The following is a 20072-nucleotide window of genomic DNA, read 5'->3' on the forward strand; positions in this document are numbered from 1 at the left end:
CGTTTTCCAGTTGAACGCGGATTCACAATAAACCGGCAGGGGCGGGCCAACTGCATTTCTATTGGCGCTGATTATTAGGCAAAGACAGAAACGAGGGGCTTCTCATTTATCATACTGGATGCTACACGCCAAACACTTCCACATATATTTTTCTAGAATTTCATACTTTTGGACACAAAAATGACTAACAGTGCTGAATTCAGTTTGATTGTCTATACAGTACAGATGTCAGTTGCGTTTTTGTCAAACAGCTACTGGTTTTTGCACAACAACTTGCAGCCAGAGACTACAAGTGCATAGCTCTGACAAATGCTGTAAATGAAAAATAAATTGCCATTTTAAGGGTGTCAATTTGCAGAGGACATAGGTGAGGTTAGAGAAAGGCATGTTTAAATAAATCAAATTCCTCTTCCCTTACATCATATGCCTTCCCCTCCCTACTTCCCCCCCTTGGGTTACATTGCTATAATTGCTTGTATGCTGTTTAACTAAATGAAATATGACAGAGTCCAGATGTGTTTCAGTAATAAGAGGCTGAAGACAGAAGCTCCAGTTGTTCACTGGGCAGGGGGAGCATGAATAACAAAGCTTAGTGCTGATGCTCCAGAGAGTTGACTGCAAATAAATGACCCAGAAATGTGTTTTGTTTATGGCATAAATTAGTGGAGAGAAAACTCCTGTGTGCACATTGCAGTCAAAGTATAAACGGACATGGGAATTATCCAGGGTGGTTTAAAGAGCTGTCTTTAATCCGATGGTGTGTGTGTGTGGAGTCTGGAGCAGCTTCCAGTAGAGCTCTAAGCTTGTACAATTTAAAAGATACAAACGAGATGTTTGTGAGCATCTGACAAAGGCTTATAATGTCTTAAATATGAGGCATCAAGATAACAGAGAAAGACTGCAGCTATTTTTACAGAATCAGTGACTGAAATGCATCAGTGTAACATGCAGTGGTTGGAGACTGACTATCATTCCTGGAGGACCACAGACGAAAGCCTGACCAGCTTTACCTCACTCATTTTAAGTAGCTGTAGAAAAGCAGTTCGGTGTCAAAATGTAATATAACTTTATCTTAGACTTTCAAAATATAAATGCAGAAACAAAGTCAGTTTCAGCTGCAGAATCCAACTAAAACCAAAACAGTTAACACACCCCTACCTACATCATGATGCACATGAATCCCTTGGCATATTCAACAGATTTCTTCCCCCTCAACAACTCTTGATTCTAATCAGCAATCAGCCTGAGAACACACTCTCAGATTTACAACAACTTTACACTAACAGGAAACTGTTCTGCTCAAATTATTTAATATATTAAAGAGGAATTCATCAGTCTGGGACTATAGAGAAATATTGAGGTCACTGTTATCTAAAATATAGTTTCTGTGACTTACAGGTGAAGGAGTAGACTGCAGAGTGTAGCAGAAGCAGCAAAAATACATGATTTATACACTGTCCAAGTTGTTCTGTTGACTTTACCTTACAGACTTAATCATTTCTTCTCAAGATATCTCCAGGTAATTAAACTCACCTAGACTGTAGTGATGAACTGGGGGGTCAGTGGGGATTCACTGTCACAAAAGAAGAAAGGAAGGGAATTAAGAGGAGAGGAGGAGAGACTAGAGAGATACTAAGCTTTTGTTATGTTACAATGCCACAACTTTCATCTTTGGGAGAGTCATTCCCACTGCAGCAGTGATTCAATAATTCAGTCTATTCCCTGGTGATCATATCACATCTGTCATGGTTATTTAACAGCCCGCTCTCCCGTCCTGTCTGCTGTGAATGATGTGTGTCCTATACACAATTCTATTCATGCCATGTCAAATCTGCTCCTATACCTTTTTCTGATGCTTATCAAAAAATAGATCAACCCCCCACATGTCCAAAGCATCCCAGGAGTCAGTGCACCACAGTCGGGTTCACATATACTGTAGTGTCAAAAATAGTTCCAGTGGATTCCCTTCTGAAATCTTTGTGACTGTATCTGCACAGCAAAAGAAAAGGGAGAAGGAATCATGTGGTCCTCTGGCTTCCTTCAGCAGACAGACATTCTTTGGCTCAGTAATGTGCTGGGTAACAGCTGCAGTAAAGGCCCTATCTGAAGCAGCAACGGGAGCTGCAGGGGGTTCGGTTCTTTTCTTCAGCTTGGGCTCTACAGGCTTATTGGGAATGTGGAAACTTGGAATATGGGCTCAGTGAGAGCTCCCTCCAGGAAGTGCTGTCATCATTGCTGCCGAGGCTGCAGTGAGAATCAAAGGGCTTCACTGTTAGGGAGAGAAAAGCCACGCTGCGTTCTGAGGTCTCAGAAATGAAGACACAGTAGCCGAGAGAACCGGAGGGATTTGAGGGGGATGATGGCTCATCAGTTATACTGTAAACTAACAATATTTGTTCTGTCTTATACTTAAACGCATTGGCTCCTGCTGTAACCTTTAACTTCATATATAGTTTTTTAATGCTCAGCCGGACACTGAGGTTTTTAGCACACATTGCCCAAACAGGAGTAAACACAAAGACCTCATCAATATACAAGTTCTGTCTACAGTATAGGTAACAACAAACAAACATATTAACTGAAAAGAAGTGCTCCCCTTAACTTGATAGATGATAATCCAAACCTTAAAACTTCATATTCCGTATCAAATGTACAAATTCATACTCTTTTTGCAAATAATATATTAACTCAGAGTCTGCATACAGTATTTGAAAACAAATAATGTATTTTTAGTTGAAGATTAGATCCATATCCTTTAGACAGTTCATAAAACGTCCCCAGACACTTTCAAACACTCTTTGTTTTTCAGTATATGTTCTTTAATGGGAGATGTGTGTAGCAGCATTTGCTTTAATTTGTGAGTGAAATTTGGTCTGTGAGTTTTTGTTTTCTCAAAACAGTGCAATAATATTTTTTAGCATTAAAAAACACTGAGATCCAATTATATCTGTTCATCTATGCAATAATTATGCTCAGTGCTACTTTAGCATCAATGCATTTAGTGCATATATCTGCTATATTTTATTATACTGGTCAGCCTTACAGGAGTTATGTAAATATGTTGTTAATCACTTTTTGAAAAGAGTGGTCTTCATTTGATTATATATCATGGAATTTGTTTCTACTAAAAAATATATAGAAGTCTGCCAGACTTATCATTTAATTATAATACCCATATTTTACACCTGCATAGCCTTTATAACCTGATTATCCATTAGAACGTCCCAAAAACTGCAAAGGATCACACTGTCAAACCCAAACAGGGTCACAAAGAAAAAAATAGGTTAAAAACCTCAAAGTAAATATCGGAATCAGTCTCTTCACCTTTGGTTTTGGACTGAAGTTACATTATGTTCGTTATCTTGGTAATTCAAACAGGTGAAAGGAGAACCCCCTCATAAATCACACCCCAGTTTTACCACTGTAACCATTATCTACACCGCTGTCTGCTTAGGTACTGTAGGGAGAAGACCCTCTTTTGATGAATGCCTGTTAGGGTCTGTCTGCAGCCTCTGGTTGTGGTTAATTAGACATGCGTGACAGTGCAGCGACTGATACAGGTCATGGAGACATATGAACATTTCTGGTCTATTCGTGTCTATGTTCGGCAGCCATGTGTCTCTGACATCATGTGGAACACAGGAAATGGAGTGAGACACCCAGTTGCAGCAGGCAGAAGGACCAGCACTTGGGTTATCAAAGAGGAAGGACCAGGAAAGTGTGGATGGGCGGAGGAGGGTGGGAATGGAGAGCAGCAGGTGGACAATTGTTCCCAGAAGGTTCCCAGTTCCGAAGAGTGACCTTATTTGATTTCCACAGTATAAACGGCTGATGAATAGTCAGCCAAGGACCTGAACGAAATTAGAGGCCAACATTAGCTCACATTTCATCAGCTGGTATTACTAATGGGAATTCATGGCTAAAATATGGGGGCGATATGTTCTTGTAATGGAAGATAGCCCTAGATAGGGAACTCGGACAACCCCTTTAAGTCTGAACCAAGTTGTGCCAAACTTTGCTAAAAGAAAAAGTAAAAGCTACTTCTTTCTTTTTAAACCCACTTTCTCTGAAAATGCTTATGAAGTGGATAATAAACAACACTGAGCAGAGTGTGCATTATCTCAAGAAAAGACAGTAATTACAATCCTCGACATCAAACGATCTGCTCTTCTTAAACTGCATGATCATGAGTGCTGTAGGCTAAGCAGCCACAGTGAAGCTCTGTTGCCTCTGTTTAGTTTCATGGCCACATTTTGCAGTGCAGTGAGCCAGTTGCACAATTGGGGCTGATTATCTGGGCTTGTAAGATGCAGTCTTTATGGGATCACAGAGAGAAAGCCTTCCTTGATCTTCCATCCTACATAATATAGGTAATCTCATCTGGGAGAAACAACAAAGATAAAATGAGAGGGAAAATACTCAACCCACATTTGTGGAGCAAGAAGCAAATAGCCTTGCAGACCTTTTTATAGGGCCTTGATCTTTGGCATTTTTAGCACAGCAGTCCATCAGCTTGTGCGTTGCTGACGAGAGATAAAGGTATTTTTGAAATGTGAAATATTGCATGTGTCATTTCCTATTCTGCAGCCTGTATGTGGAGCCTGTTCATCCTCGGTATCCATGGCAACTGTTTTATAATGCCTCGCAAAACACCTTAGAAGAGGTTCCTTTTTATCTGTGCTGGAGGGCTCGGACAGGCAGCGGAGAATCAAATGAGAGGGCAAAAGTGACGGCTGACAGGACTGTACATTGAATATTTTTTCAGCGGACGCGTTTGTAAGTCACCCCCTCAAAAGGTGTGACTTGCAAAAAGGCAACGGATGGGAGCAATAAAAAAAAAGAGTTCACCCTGAGTGGTCTGAGGAAATATGATGACATAAGAGCATGTCAATTTTTCATAGCAGGGCCAAATGTTCAGAAAACTGTTTGGGTTGCAGATTAAGAGATTCTGTTGCTGCCAAGGCTTATGTTTTATATTAAAGAAAGAGTAGCACCATTGCACGTGGTTCAGTGAGACATTCTGGCTGTGACATTTACTATACAGGAACATGGTCTCCAGGTCCTCGAGGACAAGTCCAGTCATGTGGAATATAGCAGCCGTAAGCACGTTGGGGGTGGGGGCGGGGCGGCATACAGCCAGCTGGGTCTTTTGCAGGGGTGAGCCAGAACCCAGGCCAGGAGCTGACAGGGCCAATCAGGGAAGAGCTTGGGCTTCCATCCATGCATACTAATCAGCCCATCAGAGGAGCCCGGGTTGAGGGCATCTGCAGGGGTTTATTGCCATGGATACAGTAGCAGTCAGACAATATTACCTGAGCAGGTAAACCAAGTGGAAAGAATGTGGTGACTTGGCATTGGCTGCACAAGGCTCCATGACCTTCAGATACATCAAGGTTTCTGAGAACAGTCAAAGGCTGCACTGAGAGGAAACAAAAAGAACGCTTAATGATGAAGGCGCTGTTGACCAATGAAGAACACAAACCTGAATCATTTCCATTGCTCCTTCACATAATCTGGAGAAAACAAGAAAAATAGATGTGGAAAAAAGAAGAAAACAAGAACACAGTTTCTTAAAACATGTAGGCTACAGCAAAAGAAGTAGTTCATCACTTCAGCACAGTCCTATAAGTGGATTTTGGGCTAATGTGGCCAGTTTGTCTTTTTCACAGCTCCACTCCTATTTCTATTTTCAGTTGTGTGACACATATGGTGCTACCTCAATTTTGTTTCAGGTGATTTTGGTGGTACGATGGGAGACCAATGTGCAAACTCCTCAGAGTGTTTTGTTCTTTAGATAAGCTGTTTAATCATATTAAAAGGCTCCTGTGAGTTGCCAGAGCAAGTGACACAAAAACATCAGTAACTGATTGATAGATGCGACTGCTCGGGTGAAGAACTTCTGCAGTAAATTTGACAATGTGCATTCTTTCTAAAACTGATTTCCTTATTCATCTGACAGTGTAGTCTTTTCAATGCATATATTTAGCACATTAATCACTTATCTCCATCACAACATTCCCAGCTGTGTAGCAACTACTGGAAAATGCATTTCCAATCAAAAGGGTTTCATCTCGGTGATCGACCTAACACAACCACTTTTGACTGCTTTTATCCAGAGCATCTTTGAGGTCATTCATCTTTTCATATGCTAATGTTTTAATCAACATTTCCCAATGAAAAAAAAGCCTTCACGGGGCTCATTTGTGTTATCGGGCAAATTAACCTTTACTGCTGGAAGGACAATTGAAAATCTCAACTGACTGAGTGTATCCCAAAGATAGTCATTTTCCTTCTGCAAATTGGATGATATGAATTGAGTAACAGTGTATTATTGTGGGTGTGTCTTGATGAGCTATTCCGTTTTAAACATGTTTTTTTTAAAACACTGATCTAACTCTTCACCGTGAACCATGAAAGAGCAATATACTGTATAAGAATTAAACAAAGAGATCACAAGGAGTATTACTCTGTCTTCACTCTGACATACTGGTACCAAATAGTGATTAAGTGTTATCCTCATATCTGTGAGATTCTGAATGCTTTCTGTATTAAAAGGTGCTTTGTTTATTACAGCATCACAGAGTTGCCATGGCTGTAAACTCTTGTTTGAGATGATAAAATATGCTTTTGTTATGCTGGTGACATGGCTGTGGCATGTATAGTAAGGTCAGAATTAACTATAACACCTAGTTGTCAAATTTCTGTGAAATGCCTCATCATCCTCCTGGAAGCCAAGCCCAAATAATACAGAACACATTTTGACACAGTACTGGTCATTATAGTAAACACCTCTGTGCTAAAAGCCTCCAAGCATTGTGAGTGAAAGCAGCAGAAGATGAAGTGTAAAACCTCTGAGTTATGCTGTATGCTCACCGTTATCACCATCTGCTGCCTGGGAGAGAATGAATGGAAGAGTGAAAAAGAAAAATGGAGAGGAGAAGGAAACAGCAACAGAGCAGGCTTTACACTGGCCTGAGACCAAACGGTCCTGTCAGTGGGCCTGCTCATCACTTTCCTCTGTCTCTTAAACATAGAGCAGTGGAGTGTACGGTTGCAGGACAGTGATTTGATCAACCCTTTTGTTTTGCCAAAATTATTGATGCTGGCACGGGAGAGCTTAACAGTTACTAATGTGCTCTGGCTTTACTTTATGCTGATGCACACACTGTCTCTGTTGTGCATCGTCAGCAAATCAATAAACAGGAAGGGATGCACACGTCTCAGTTAAGAAACCAAGCCAGTCTTTGGAAATATGTACATACACTTTAATGTTGTTTTTATTTGTTTGTGACATTGTTGTTTTATACTGTGCCTCTATTGTCTTTACTACCCTCTTTATCTTTTAGTTTGAACCGCAAAACTCTGAAAACTCTGAGACTGGGCTCACAGTGGTTGTTGATATATTATCCTGCCTTCAAGACTGTCACGATAGCTCTGATGGTATCATGGGGAAATTCGGACACTTGGTAATCTAGAACAGCTTGAATTGTTTCAGGTCCTGGTGTGGTGACTGAAATGTTGCACAAGGATTTTTGTTCAACCTACCTCAGTGTCAACATTCACATCCTGTAGATTTTTAAACAGCAAATTTATCTGGCAAGTCCATTTCCTTTCACACCAAATCACAGCGATGTTACAGTAAATTGAGGTGTGACCAAAACTGAACCACTGTCATGTTAAGCACACTCAGCCGACAGCCAAGATCAAAAATGTGCACATTGAAATAATGCACAATTGTTAGTACAGGACCTACTGATTGCCAAGATCAACTTCTTAGTGTCAATAACGAAGAGCCACCAGCTCACATAAGGCCAGATGGATCAATTGGTTTATAAAAGCAATTAAAAGCATTAAAAGCAAACCGTGACCCTGACATCAGCACCTTTTGACTTGAGTCGTCATTAATCAGAACAGCAAAATGCCTGTTCTGCTAGTACATCTGCTTGTTCTTAGCTGAAGGAAATTGGTTTTACTGCTGTAGTCCATCAACTGGGGACGCAATGCACTGCACACTGCCTGAATATTTAGAGATTTCAGGAAAATAACAAACGCCCCCAAACAAAACAAAACCAATAATTACCTGTCCAGCAGAAATATGGCCATCATTGTGTCACCTTTCAGTCCCGTTTGCAGCATCCAGCTTCTTTTTATTTGTAACTTTCTCTATTTGCGGTCAAAAGCTGCTGGGGGTACCTTCTCTCACTAGCTTTATCTATAAAAACTGCTTGCCTGGCCTTAAGGGAGACTCTTGGCTCTTGCGAGGGCAGAGTGTACCCAGGTAGGAAGTTAAGTTGACAGGCAGGTAGGCCATCCACTGGCGTTGACTGAGTAAAATTACTGGTCAGGTTTTTTTCAGCCCTGCTGTTGCCACAGATGTCAGTGCATGTAATGTGCTTATTGCCATTGGAATGAAAAGAGAATTTCAAGAAATGTAACAAAAATGCTTCTGAAGTGAATAATCAACACTACCTTTAAAAAAACAATACATCATTGATTCATGCCTCTCAGAACAACACTGGTTTGATACCACTATCAAGTTGATATGTTTTAGGTTGTTATCAAACTGCTGCTCATTTTCACATCCAGCAGTTACAGAGCAACATTATCATTATTTTGGTGCTGTGTTTCTGGCTCTCTGGTGAACGTAAATTCAAATTTCACTCTCTTTTAGCTCAGGTTTTGGTCTCTACCAATTCTGGCTGCTGCCAAAACCTCCTTTATGATCACCAGCTAGTCCCTAGATGTGTTTGTCTGTTGTTTGGTCCAGTGTTTTGAACATGGTGAGAGTGAACAAACAGTAAAATTAGGACCAGACAGCTAAACAATGAGCTGAAACTCCATAAGCTCAAAAAATAATTCTCTGTAAGCTCATCAGTATGAGCAACACTTCCCACACTGTCTTATTGTTTATGCATTATCATTTGATACGTTGTCATATCATTATTGTTTATAGTCATTTTAAAGTGGAAATGCAAAATGTCTGGCTCTCTGAGTTCCTTTTTGTTTGTACATGCTTGAATTGGTTCAGAACATCATCACTGTGTGACTGAACTCAGCCACTCATTCTAGTACAAAGTGATTCAGAGAGTACACTCCAGGTGACCTTATTCAGGCATGTCTCTAACATCCACCATGTCTATATACTGTATCTCCTAATATGCACACGGTGAGAACACCACACATCTAGGCGCAGCACCACTGCATGTGTCTCAATATAGACACATTATCTTGACATCTACCTTCTTCCCCTCACCTCCTTTTGTCTGCTCACTACGTTGCGAGCGCTGAACACAGGCAAGCTCAGCTCAATATAATGTGTTGGAAGATAAAGAAACGGACTCCCTGCCATACCAAATCTATCCAGAACGCTATTACGATGCCATGGCAACAGATGAAGACATGCAGGCCTCTCTGGATGAGGGCACTGCTGGTTCACTCATCTTCTCTGCTAGACTGATGGGAAGGAAAGCTCCATGGGGCTGCTATGGCAACAGACTGATTATATGCAGAGAGGGGCTGTTGGCTGCCACGGCAACATGGGGGCCAAGTTGTCAGTTTCACCCTGAGTTGCAGGAAATTAGATTGACTTTGATGAGGCCCTGACCTTGGGCAGATTCTCAATATCAGTTTGCATCTCAAGGATTTTTGACATAGTGGAGACTGATGTTCCACAGCAGAGGAGTGTGAGTACATTTGTGTTTGTTAGACCAAAAAAAAAAAACCCCAAAAAACTAGTGATGCAATACTGTATGTCAGCCATAGACCACATTAGACGATCCACTGGTGGGTGGACACTAAGCTTGCTTCTTCTAAAATATGTAGTTTCAAACTACTGAAATATTTATGCCACATCTGTGCCCAGGAACACTATCTCCAGCCATCTCCATTCAGCATCTAACCAAGATTATTACACTGGCTGCAGACTCCGAGGGCTGACAGGGCAATCACATCAAACCGTCAGGGGGTAGGAACAATGTCAGAAGAGCACAGACATCTTACTCTCTCCTGTTTCCCCTCCATCTACATGAAAATGGAAGAAATACGAGATATAGATTTGCCTCAGATGCAAGAGCTCGACATGGGGCGCCATTTGTTTGTTGAGCCGGTCCATTGATTGATCGCTCACTCCCACTTGGCAAGCGCTCGATGCCAGGGCTGCAACCAAAAGCAAATACGCTGAAATTATTGGAAGTCAGCTCATAACGGCTGCTGCATCATTCCCTAAAAGAGTAATGAGGAGTACTTAAAAGCTTTTAAATGTAAAAAACAAAAACAAAAAACATTTGAGATATTTTGAGATTTGGCAAAATTCCAGTCATATCAGTGTTAATTTACATTTTCACATAAAGAAATCTCAGTTGTAGTCAACTACAATATGGTGAAAGGAAAGCAGCATGGGTGCAAGTGAAGATGAGGTCCTCTTCTGTTCTCTGTCCAGTCTGTGAAACCATTTGAGGTTGAAAAGGAAAAGCTGTGGGATTGCTAAGAGATGAAGGTGAAAAAAAGAGAATAATTCAGTCACTGGAGATGGAAACAGGCTGTTGTGCTCCACTTGCTTCAGCTGCCCTTTGACCTGTGTGTGGATCTGCAGTTGGGTCAAGTGTGACAATCTGCAGTGATGAATTTGCAAGTAATGAAGGGTTGTTTATCTGCAATCCAATGAGTAACTTAATTATGAGAAAATACACCATTTAATTCTCCACTAGCAATTGTGGGTTGATTAATTATTCATTGGTTTGTTCATTTCATTGTTACATCAGCACAGAAAGGACAGAAAAGAGTGTGAGAAAATATTATCTTTGTGAATTCAATATGTAAATGCAGCATCAAGAAATACATAAATCTAAACAACCCTATGCTACACATGTAGAAGGCTGACTCATTGGTGTTTCAGACCTGACATACTGTATCTGCTCTTATCATCATCATTATCAAGCCCTTTCACAACATAGGACACATTTTTAATTATATCTGGTTTTCTTGAACTATCAAGTTGGTGAAAAACACTGACTTGACTTTCGGGATTCAAGGCAAATTGAGTCTATGACAGTGAAGAGTTCCCTCAACAAGCAGCTGTTGACGTTAGCTGACATTGTCCAGCTGACAGCGTTGCCTGCTCTGTGCTGCCATCTCCTGGACACGCAATGCCACAAAGCAAAACACATGCCACAAAAGTGTCAAGGCTGCTCAAGGCCAATGTGTCTGCAGCAGCAACCTTGCTCTTCTCAGTTGCACCTCATAAAAAATTCATTCCTTAATGTAATGCCAGCCATTTTGGAAAATAACTGGAGAATGATTACTGTAATTTGATGTTTGGAATAAAATCAAATTATAACTGAGGTTGTTGTGCTTTGCTAAAAGAATTATTATATTTTTTTCTTCATTTTTGTAGAGGGTTTGCATCTCTGTAGTATTTTTGTCTTCCATTTCATGTGTCTTTGTGGTTATTTTGTGTCTCTTTGTGGTTAATGTAAGTTCATTTGTAGCCCTATTGCATCTCTTTGTGGACTTTTGCACCTCTTTTGAGTTATTTAGAGTCTCTTTGCAGTCATTTTTTTTGCTGCGCTTTGTGTCTCTGTGTTCTTCCTGAGTCTCTCTGAGGTCATTCTACATCTCTTTTTGAGTCTTTGTTTTTTGGTCTGCAGGCATTTTGAATCTCTTTGTAGTCAATTTTAATCTCTTAGTGGTCCATTAGAGTTCCTTTGTAGTCATGTATATTTTGGTTATTTTGAGACTTTTTGTAGTCGTTTAGTCTCATTGACACTGCTCTGCAAAGATCTTACTTTAAATATTACAGCACACTACATAAAATGCATCTAGTACGCCAGTTCAGTCATCCATCCATGCATATCATCATTGAAAATGTCACTGGGAAAATTCATTTGATTTACATTTCTGTGTTTATCCCTCAAGCCCAGTTAAATAAATGTGCAGTTTTTTTTGTCTTTCCATTCATTTTGATGAGTGGTACAAATCTCTGTTGCTGATTAAAGTTCATATATATTACTATACAGCTTTATGCATGTGTTTGCATGTCCATATGTTGTTGCTGTGGTTCTGGAGCATCTGGTGTGGACTCTCTCTACACCTCAGCTCCCACTGAGCCTCAATGGCTGGAGCAGCTCCCTATCTCCTCCAGCTCACTCCCTTTTTCACTCCAACACACCAGCTTCCCTGGTCTCAGGGGGTGAACAAAGGAATAATTCACCAGCAGTCTTGCAATGAAATATGAACCCATCCCTGGTGCCACAGTGCCTGTAGCTCTGACCAGCTGGAACACTGTGTAAAGGGAAATGATGAGACCTTTGCTTGAGGTAAGATGTGCCAAGATTTCTTCTTCCTGTCCAACAGTTCATCTTCAAGGCAGTACTACAGCCTGCAGAGACAAACCAGTGAATTAAAAGCCAATGAAAGTCAAATATCACATATTTAAGAATTCAGATGCTATTAATAGTTTCTTTTTTTGATGTATATACTGCTTGGAAACTAGAAATCCTGTTGGAGTTTTAACATAGCTAGTCGCTCATTAGCTGTCCAAGTTCAAGGCTGTATTTCTGGTACTAATAACACCAGAACTGCCAAGACATGCATAGTGTTTGCATAATATATGCTCAACCTTATTTCAGAAGAGTAGAGTGAAAGGAGTAGCATATCACCAAACTGAAAAGCATCATTTCACTGACCTCTTGTGGTTAAAAGCTTGAATTCTCTTGCAGCATGTGGCCCACAGGAGTATAAAAGGGATGTAGAGCTTCTTTGGGAGCAGCAGTCTACAGCAGTGTGGCTTGTTAGTTTGAGCCTTGGGATTATAGCAGTGCCACGTCCAGTGAAGCAGCCAAAAGGCTTGTGTTGATTTCCCCTGATGTGCCCCTGAGCAGTAGGGAGTTAATAATGGCAGTCAAGATGGTTTCACTTTTAGCCAAACCTAGTGTTGTTTGCAGAGATACTTTATCTCAATTCAGTTGTATAGCACCAGTTCACAACAACAATCGTCGTATGGTACTTGACATAATAAGCTCTAGACCATATACTATAATACAGTATAAGGAAAACCCAGCACCCCTTGAGCAAGCACTTGGCGACAGCGGGGAGGAAAACTCCCATTAGGCTGCAATATATTTCTATTTTTTATATTTGGCACCCTCTACTGGACTGCTCATATAATGACACAAATAAAACATTTAAAATAACCACCGATCCTGGATCAGGCACTAGAAGAAACATATGTTTCGTGGTCTACTGTGATTGGTCCAGATACACCATCTTGTTGGCCAATGGCAGGCAGACATCTGTTCGCAGAAGCGACTCTAAAATATTTCCTTCTTGTCTCCATAAGGTATTCACAAGTCAGCAAGCACGGTGTCAGCATAGGGAATTGCTGCTGAGACAGTAAACAAAATGAAAGTTTTGGGTTTAGTTGCAGTGGTATTAGCAGTACACTGTGTACGTGCGAATGTTTACTTTCGGGAAGAGTTTCTGGATGGTGGTAAGTTGGACATGGACATTTATAATACTAGCTAGCTTTAGCCGTGCATGAGGTTAATGCTATTAGCTTGATCGCTGATCTTCTCTTTGTCACAGTTATCATCGTGAGGTTTTCAAAATAATTGCTTTCAGTCACTGTTTTAGTGAAAAATATCTCACTCTCGCTAATTTTCCTTTATTCAGCTAGGTTGTTAGCTGACTGGCTTTAGCAAGGCCCCAAAGCTAGCAAACGTAGCTAATAGCCACTCAGGTTAGTAGTTGTGACCTTAGTTGCTTACTAATCAAAAGAAATTTACCGTTTTGAGAGTTATAGTAACACCAGTGAATAGAAATTTGGTAATATAACTTTCTTAAAGTGATTTGACGTGACGTGCCCCAAGGGTTAATTCTTAGCTAACTTAATGGTTGTGCTCTCTACAGATGAATGGAGAAGTCGTTGGATAAACTCCAAACATAAGTCCGACTATGGAGAGTGGAAACTAACTGCTGGCAACTTCTATGGAGATCCAGAGAAAGACCAAGGTAACAAGAATCACGCGTATTTCATTAAATTGATCATGCTATATTCAGTCTAAATGTTTCAGATATAACTATTGAGCTTGTATGTTAATTGAGAACATAAATGTAATAAATTAAAAGCCATTAGTTGCAACCTGATTCTCCAGCTTCAATATTTGAAAATGGTAAACAACACTCACCGTTCAATCTGAGCATTGTAACAGCTTTTGAACAGATCATTTGTGTTAAAAAGTTTTAAACAATGCTTGTGTTCAGTTTTCACTTTACTTACATCTGTCTGCATTTTGTTTTACAGTTCCCAAAGAGAACCTATTTTGCATTTGTCTTGCTAAGGATTTGTTTTGCACTTTCATTTTCAGGTCTGCAGACTAGTCAGGATGCTCGTTTCTATGCTGTCTCTGCCCGTTTTGAGCCTTTCAGCAATGAGGGTAAACCTTTAGTCATCCAGTTTACAGTCAAGCATGAGCAAAAGATTGACTGTGGTGGTGGCTATGTAAAGGTGTTCCCTGCTGACTTGGAGCAGACTGAGATGCATGGGGACTCCTCATACTACATAATGTTTGGTAAGTGATAATTCATGATAGTATATTACATTAACTGATGGTTACAATGACAGAATTTGGAACATCTAATAATTCCAGTTTTTTCCCCCACCTAGGCCCAGACATCTGTGGCTACAGCACCAAAAAAGTTCATGTCATCTTCAACTACAAGGGCAAGAATCACCTTATCAAGAAAGAGATTAAGTGCAAGGTATTCATGGATTTTTTTTTTTTTTATGTTTTGTTTTATTTTAAGATACAATGATATGCTGCTTCTGCATCATCTGACTTAATCTGGACAATTTCTTCCAGGATGATGAGCTCACCCACCTGTACACACTGATCCTGAATCCAGATCAGACCTATGAGGTGAAGATTGACAATGAGAAGGTAGAATCTGGTAGTCTAGAGGATGACTGGGACTTCCTGCCTCCGAAGAAAATTAAGGACCCTGAAGCCAAGAAGCCAGAGGACTGGGATGACCGTGCCAAGATTGATGATGCTGATGACACCAAGCCTGGGGTAAGTAAGCTTACTACTCTGATTACTACAATTAGTCATCCTCATCCAGAATAAAACTTCATTTTGATCATCTTTGCATTGACTGACAATGCTGTTAGGTTCTAATGAGAAGCTGATAGGAGGAAGAGTGCTTTTCATTAATTTCTCATGCACATTTCCACAGCAGTCTTGGGTTTGAAAAGAACCAGGTCTACATATACAATATACTTACTTACTCACCATTTTGGGATTATTTGTTCGTTCTTAGGACTGGGACAAACCTGAAAACATTCCAGACCCTGATGCTAAAAAGCCTGATGACTGGGATGAGGATATGGATGGAGAGTGGGAGCCACCCATGATCCCCAACCCAGAGTACAAGGTAGACTGAAGTAACACAGTCATGGCTACAGCTTATGCAGTGTGTGTGTTCTCTTCTGCCTGACAAATGCTTCACGTTCATTCTTCTAATGCATTTGCAGCCTGATGAATAGCTTTTTTTTTTTATTACAGGGAGAATGGAAACCCAAACAGATTGACAACCCCAACTACAAAGGACCTTGGGTGCATCCTGAGATTGACAATCCAGAATACAGTGCTGATTCAAGCATCTACAAGTTTGACAACATTGGTGTTTTAGGCCTTGATCTTTGGCAGGTGAGGGAGAACAAGATCATCAGTGATTAGTAATGCTATTTCTTTAGTGAAAAATTACAATGTAACATTGTTGCTGTTCATCTCAGGTGAAATCTGGTACCATCTTTGACAACTTCCTCATCTCAGATGATGTGAAGGAAGCAGAAGATATCGCAAAGAATACATGGGGTGTGACAAAGGTGTGCTGTACTAGGATTGATATAATCTCAATATTGTATACTTGCACAACAAACCCATTGCCTGTTGGATACAGAATAAATTAGTAGACAGGTTTGTGATTATCTAAATTTTGCCCACAGGAACCAGAGAGGAAAATGAAACAGGAGCAAGATGACTTGAAACGAAAAGAGGAGGAGGAGAAGAACAAAGAACAAGACACAGAAGCTGATGAGGATGAGGATGCGAAGGAGGAGGAGGAAGAGGAAGAAGAAGAAGAAGAGGAAGAGCCAAAGGAAGACGTAGAGGAAGCACTTTCGGAAATGGGTGATGAGGAAGCAAAGCCTAAAGATGAGCTTTGAGGAGATGTGGCCAGAGATTTCTTCTGTCCCTCACATAGAAACTCTGTCCTTTATTTCCCAGGGGGTATTTTGGCTGCTGTGCATCCTTTCCCTGAGATCTGGACACAACCTGGGGTGGGGTGGGGGGCATGTAGTGAGGTGGGGCTGGTGGGTGTTAATGGTCTTAGTTACATCTTTCTGTCATTTTGATATTATCCTTTTGCCCCCTGATGCTAGGTTGATTTTGAGAAGGTACATTCATCATTTTGTAATAACAGGAAAAAGGAAACATTGAAATCCACCATTTTCTTAATCAACACATCTACATTATGCACAGATTTCCAGTTGCTTCTACTTTGACAGTTAAAAAGATGTTAAAAATATAAATATTACAAATTGAAATCTGCAGAGAATATGGATAATCCATTATTTTTACTTGATCATCTATGAAGGAAAAAAAAAATCATTCAGCCAGGTTAAAAGTGAAATGCATATAACAACAAATAATGCATAAACAGCCATATTATGCAATTTATTTTGGTTGTCTTTGGCACTGACTTTTTATTTACGTTTTCACATTCTTTAGGGGATAATTGAATGAAATGTTTAGACAATTCATTTTCATCCAAATGCACAATGTTGTCATTTTACTGCATTGAAATGGCATGAATTCGACATGTCTTCAAGGAAATGTGATGGGACCTGCATTATATCCTGAAAGTCTGGAGAAACAGCCCCTGGTGTGACCCCTGACATCACTAAGGGTTACACGCTTATTTCTATTGGACAGAATGTTAATACCAAAATTTTTATTAAAAGGTTATAACCTCATTGCCTGGTCACGTTTTGTACTGTATATCCACATTTTGGGAGAATGTAGTTTGAATGTAAACTGACTTCACATCCACATTTTTTTAATTGTTTTGCAAGAGTGAAAAGCAAAAATATGAACCTGCCATATTAAATTTTTTTAAATATATATTTGTTCCACTGAGCAAAGGCACCTAGATAATGGTGAAGGTGCCCAAGTGATATATTTGAAATAGTAATTTCAATTTCGCAAGGGAAACATACCCCCAGTAAAGTAGAGCTACCAATGTGTTTTTTTTCCAATACAGATGCTTCAGTGGCAATGTTTGCTGTTTCAGTTACGGTTTTGTTTTCAATGCCAAACTTTATGCTTCAGTGCCTAAGACTAGAAGTCGTTGATCTGGCTCCATATTCGCATGCACCTTTGGTCTGTTCTGATCTGGCTCCAACGCTTCCCCTTTTAACCTGATGGTATGATCCTTGTCTGTTATCACACCTGATTGGTCACAGACATACGCAAGACAACAGTTAGTCAGTGCATAGGAACCCTGTGGCCGACCAGTGTGGAATAAAGATCACCTGTCGTTCTGTGGTGTATTTAAAAACGGCTCTCATCGTTCGCGTAACAGAGCCGGCGACTCGTTTGCGACCGACCAACCAACCAACCAACCACCATTGTGCTCTTTCCTAGTGTAATCCCACCGGAACCACAGATGGTAATCTGATCTGTCGCTGGTCGTGCCCGCGCGGTTAAGGGGCGTACGCGCACTCCCGAGACACCAGGAAATATGGCGGCACTCATGACTCTCAGTCAGGTAACAATTTTAAATAGCTCAAGAAAAGTCTCACACTTTCAATTAACCATCATCAAGTGACAGTCGTGGTATGAATTTGCCACGGAAGCAGTGGTGAATACTGTCTAGCGTAACCCTACTAACAACCTTTCGTTGTCAAGTTAACATGGTTAGCTAGGTTAACGTCAAGTAAGGATAGCTAGGGAAACTAAAAGTTACTGTACGTTAAAAAGTTACTGTATGTTTTAATCGAACAGGGAGCAAAGAGGTGTTAGCAGTGAGGATGTTACAAACAGGTGTTGTGTCTAGATCTGTTCCCCCGTCGATATTTGGTTCCCATAACCTGAATCCCAACTTTATCCAAACCATAACCACCTAGTGAGCGCTACTAGAAAAACAATTTTAACGGGAGAACACTTTTCGACACAAGACCGGTTTGCTAATGTTAGCAATCAAGCCTGTGTTTATCTACTGTTAACGCTAGTGACTTCTTAAGGACAGAATGAAATGGTTGTAACCTTTCTAACAACTTTATTTCGGGTATGCATTAGCCAACAACCACATTTGGAGCTTAGCCCGGTGTTATATTTTTTTTTTCCCGTCTTCTCCAGTTGTCAAGTGGAAGTCCAGTCTACGAAAACTACTACAGACAGGTAACCTCGGGATTTCTTCCAAACTAGCTCATCTGGTGTCTATGTGTCACATAAAATCAACTAATTATTACTGTTATTTCGGATGTGTCCACTTAGTGTTTTGCTTCTGATTGTTTGTAGCTGGATCCAGGAAACACAGGCAAAATATCTGCTGGAGATGCAGCTCAGTTCCTTAAGAAATCAGGACTGTCAGACAGTACACTGGGGAAGGTGAGTCTCAAACACATACATCTACACAAAAAAATATGTTTGGGCAGTAGTGTCTAAACTGCTTTTATTTCTGTTTGTTTACTTAGATTTGGGATTTGGCAGATTTGGAAAGAAAAGGCTATTTAGATAAGAAGGTAAAACTGGGTTTCTCTGTAAAGTTGCTGTGATTGATGATGCTGATGTATGCATGAACACTCGCTGTCTTCCTCTTTCGTAGGGTTTCTTCATAGCTTTGAGACTGGTGGCCTCAGCACAAGGCGGAAATGATATCAGCCTGAACAACCTCAACCAAAATTTAGCTGCACCCAAGTTTGTAAGTTTTATAATCACTCTCCTGACAACAGCAATATTTAGTATTGTTACGGGAACACACTAGTGGAGAAATTAATGGTCACTGAATGTGTCAGAAAATGATACTGTAAGGGAAAAATTGCAACTTCCACATCTTTGTGCAGTTGTTACTGCATTTGTTTACTCTGCTTTTTAGTATCTTACCTTTTTCTTTGCAGAACGACACTAACAGCCCATTATTAAGTGTTTCAACAACAGCACCTGACTCACAGTGGGCAATAAGGGTGAGCTGGGAACATTCTGGGGATGTAAGAAAATCAAGAATGTCACCTAAACTTGTGTTTTTTTTTTCTCTTTCCTAGTCTGAAGAAAAAGGGAAGTTTGAGGGCATTTTTGAGAGTCTGTCTCCTGTAAATGGCCTCCTCTCTGGTGATAAAGTCAGGCCAGTTTTGATAAACTCCAAGCTACCTCTGGATGTTTTAGGAAAGGTAATATTACACTTAGAGTGATGGAACACAATAACACTCTTGCTCAGTCTATCCTCATGTTATAGTGTTTACAGAGAAACCAACTCCTGTTTATTTTGACAAACTGATTTGTAGATTTGGGACCTAGGTGATATAGACAAAGATGGGCACTTGGATAAAGATGAATTCACAGTGGTAAGATTGCTTTTGCACACTAGATAAATATTGGAGAGCAAATATTTAACATCAAACATTTTTTTTCAGCATATTCTAAGTTTTTTAGAAAAGCTGTTTTTGCCAAAATAAATAAATGATCTGATTTTGCGGTTTTACAGGTCATGCATCTTGTGTATCGAGCCATGGAGAAGGAGCCTGTCCCAACTAGTTTACCTGCTTCCCTCATCCCCCCTTCTAAAAGGAAGAAGTCTGCAGGTGGGCTACCAGGTGCTGTGCCTGTGCTACCTACTCTGTCTGGGCTTCCTGGTGGTCTGGGTCTTCTCAAAGAGACCTTGCGAAACACACCTCCTCTGGGCAGTGCTACTCCTGTCAGTACTGGTGCTGTCAACCTCTCTCCAAAACAATCCTTCAGATCCAGCTCACCGGTATGTTGCCTCACCTGTGCACTTCCTTAGGACTGGAAGTGATG

At 40.4% G+C, this 20072-nt stretch overlaps 2 protein-coding genes across 2 annotated transcripts in view; both read left to right on the forward strand.

The window, feature by feature from the left end:
- The first annotated feature begins 13313 nt into the window (after nt 1-13313).
- Nucleotides 13314-17032, forward strand: calr3b (calreticulin 3b). The gene is made up of 9 exons (XM_020591661.1): nt 13314-13486; nt 13906-14007; nt 14364-14567; nt 14663-14757; nt 14859-15068; nt 15316-15429; nt 15561-15704; nt 15791-15883; nt 16004-17032. Exons 1-9 carry the CDS (start codon nt 13399-13401, stop codon nt 16220-16222), a joined length of 1269 nt encoding a protein of 422 aa, XP_020447317.1. The 5' UTR covers nt 13314-13398; the 3' UTR covers nt 16223-17032.
- Nucleotides 17033-17708: 676 nt separating this feature from the next.
- LOC109955389 (epidermal growth factor receptor substrate 15-like 1) overlaps nt 17709-20072 on the forward strand; it is a 17856-nt gene continuing 15492 nt past the window's right edge. Inside the window, 9 exon segments of the mRNA XM_020591516.1 lie at nt 17709-17826; nt 18417-18458; nt 18579-18668; nt 18755-18802; nt 18886-18981; nt 19178-19243; nt 19322-19447; nt 19562-19621; nt 19762-20028. Of these exon segments, the coding sequence (XP_020447172.1) occupies nt 17800-17826; nt 18417-18458; nt 18579-18668; nt 18755-18802; nt 18886-18981; nt 19178-19243; nt 19322-19447; nt 19562-19621; nt 19762-20028 (822 nt within the window). The 5' untranslated portion in view covers nt 17709-17799.

Source organism: Monopterus albus, unplaced genomic scaffold (genome assembly GCF_001952655.1).
Source record: "Monopterus albus unplaced genomic scaffold, M_albus_1.0 scaffold14.1, whole genome shotgun sequence".
Taxonomy (NCBI): Eukaryota; Metazoa; Chordata; class Actinopteri; order Synbranchiformes; family Synbranchidae; genus Monopterus; species Monopterus albus.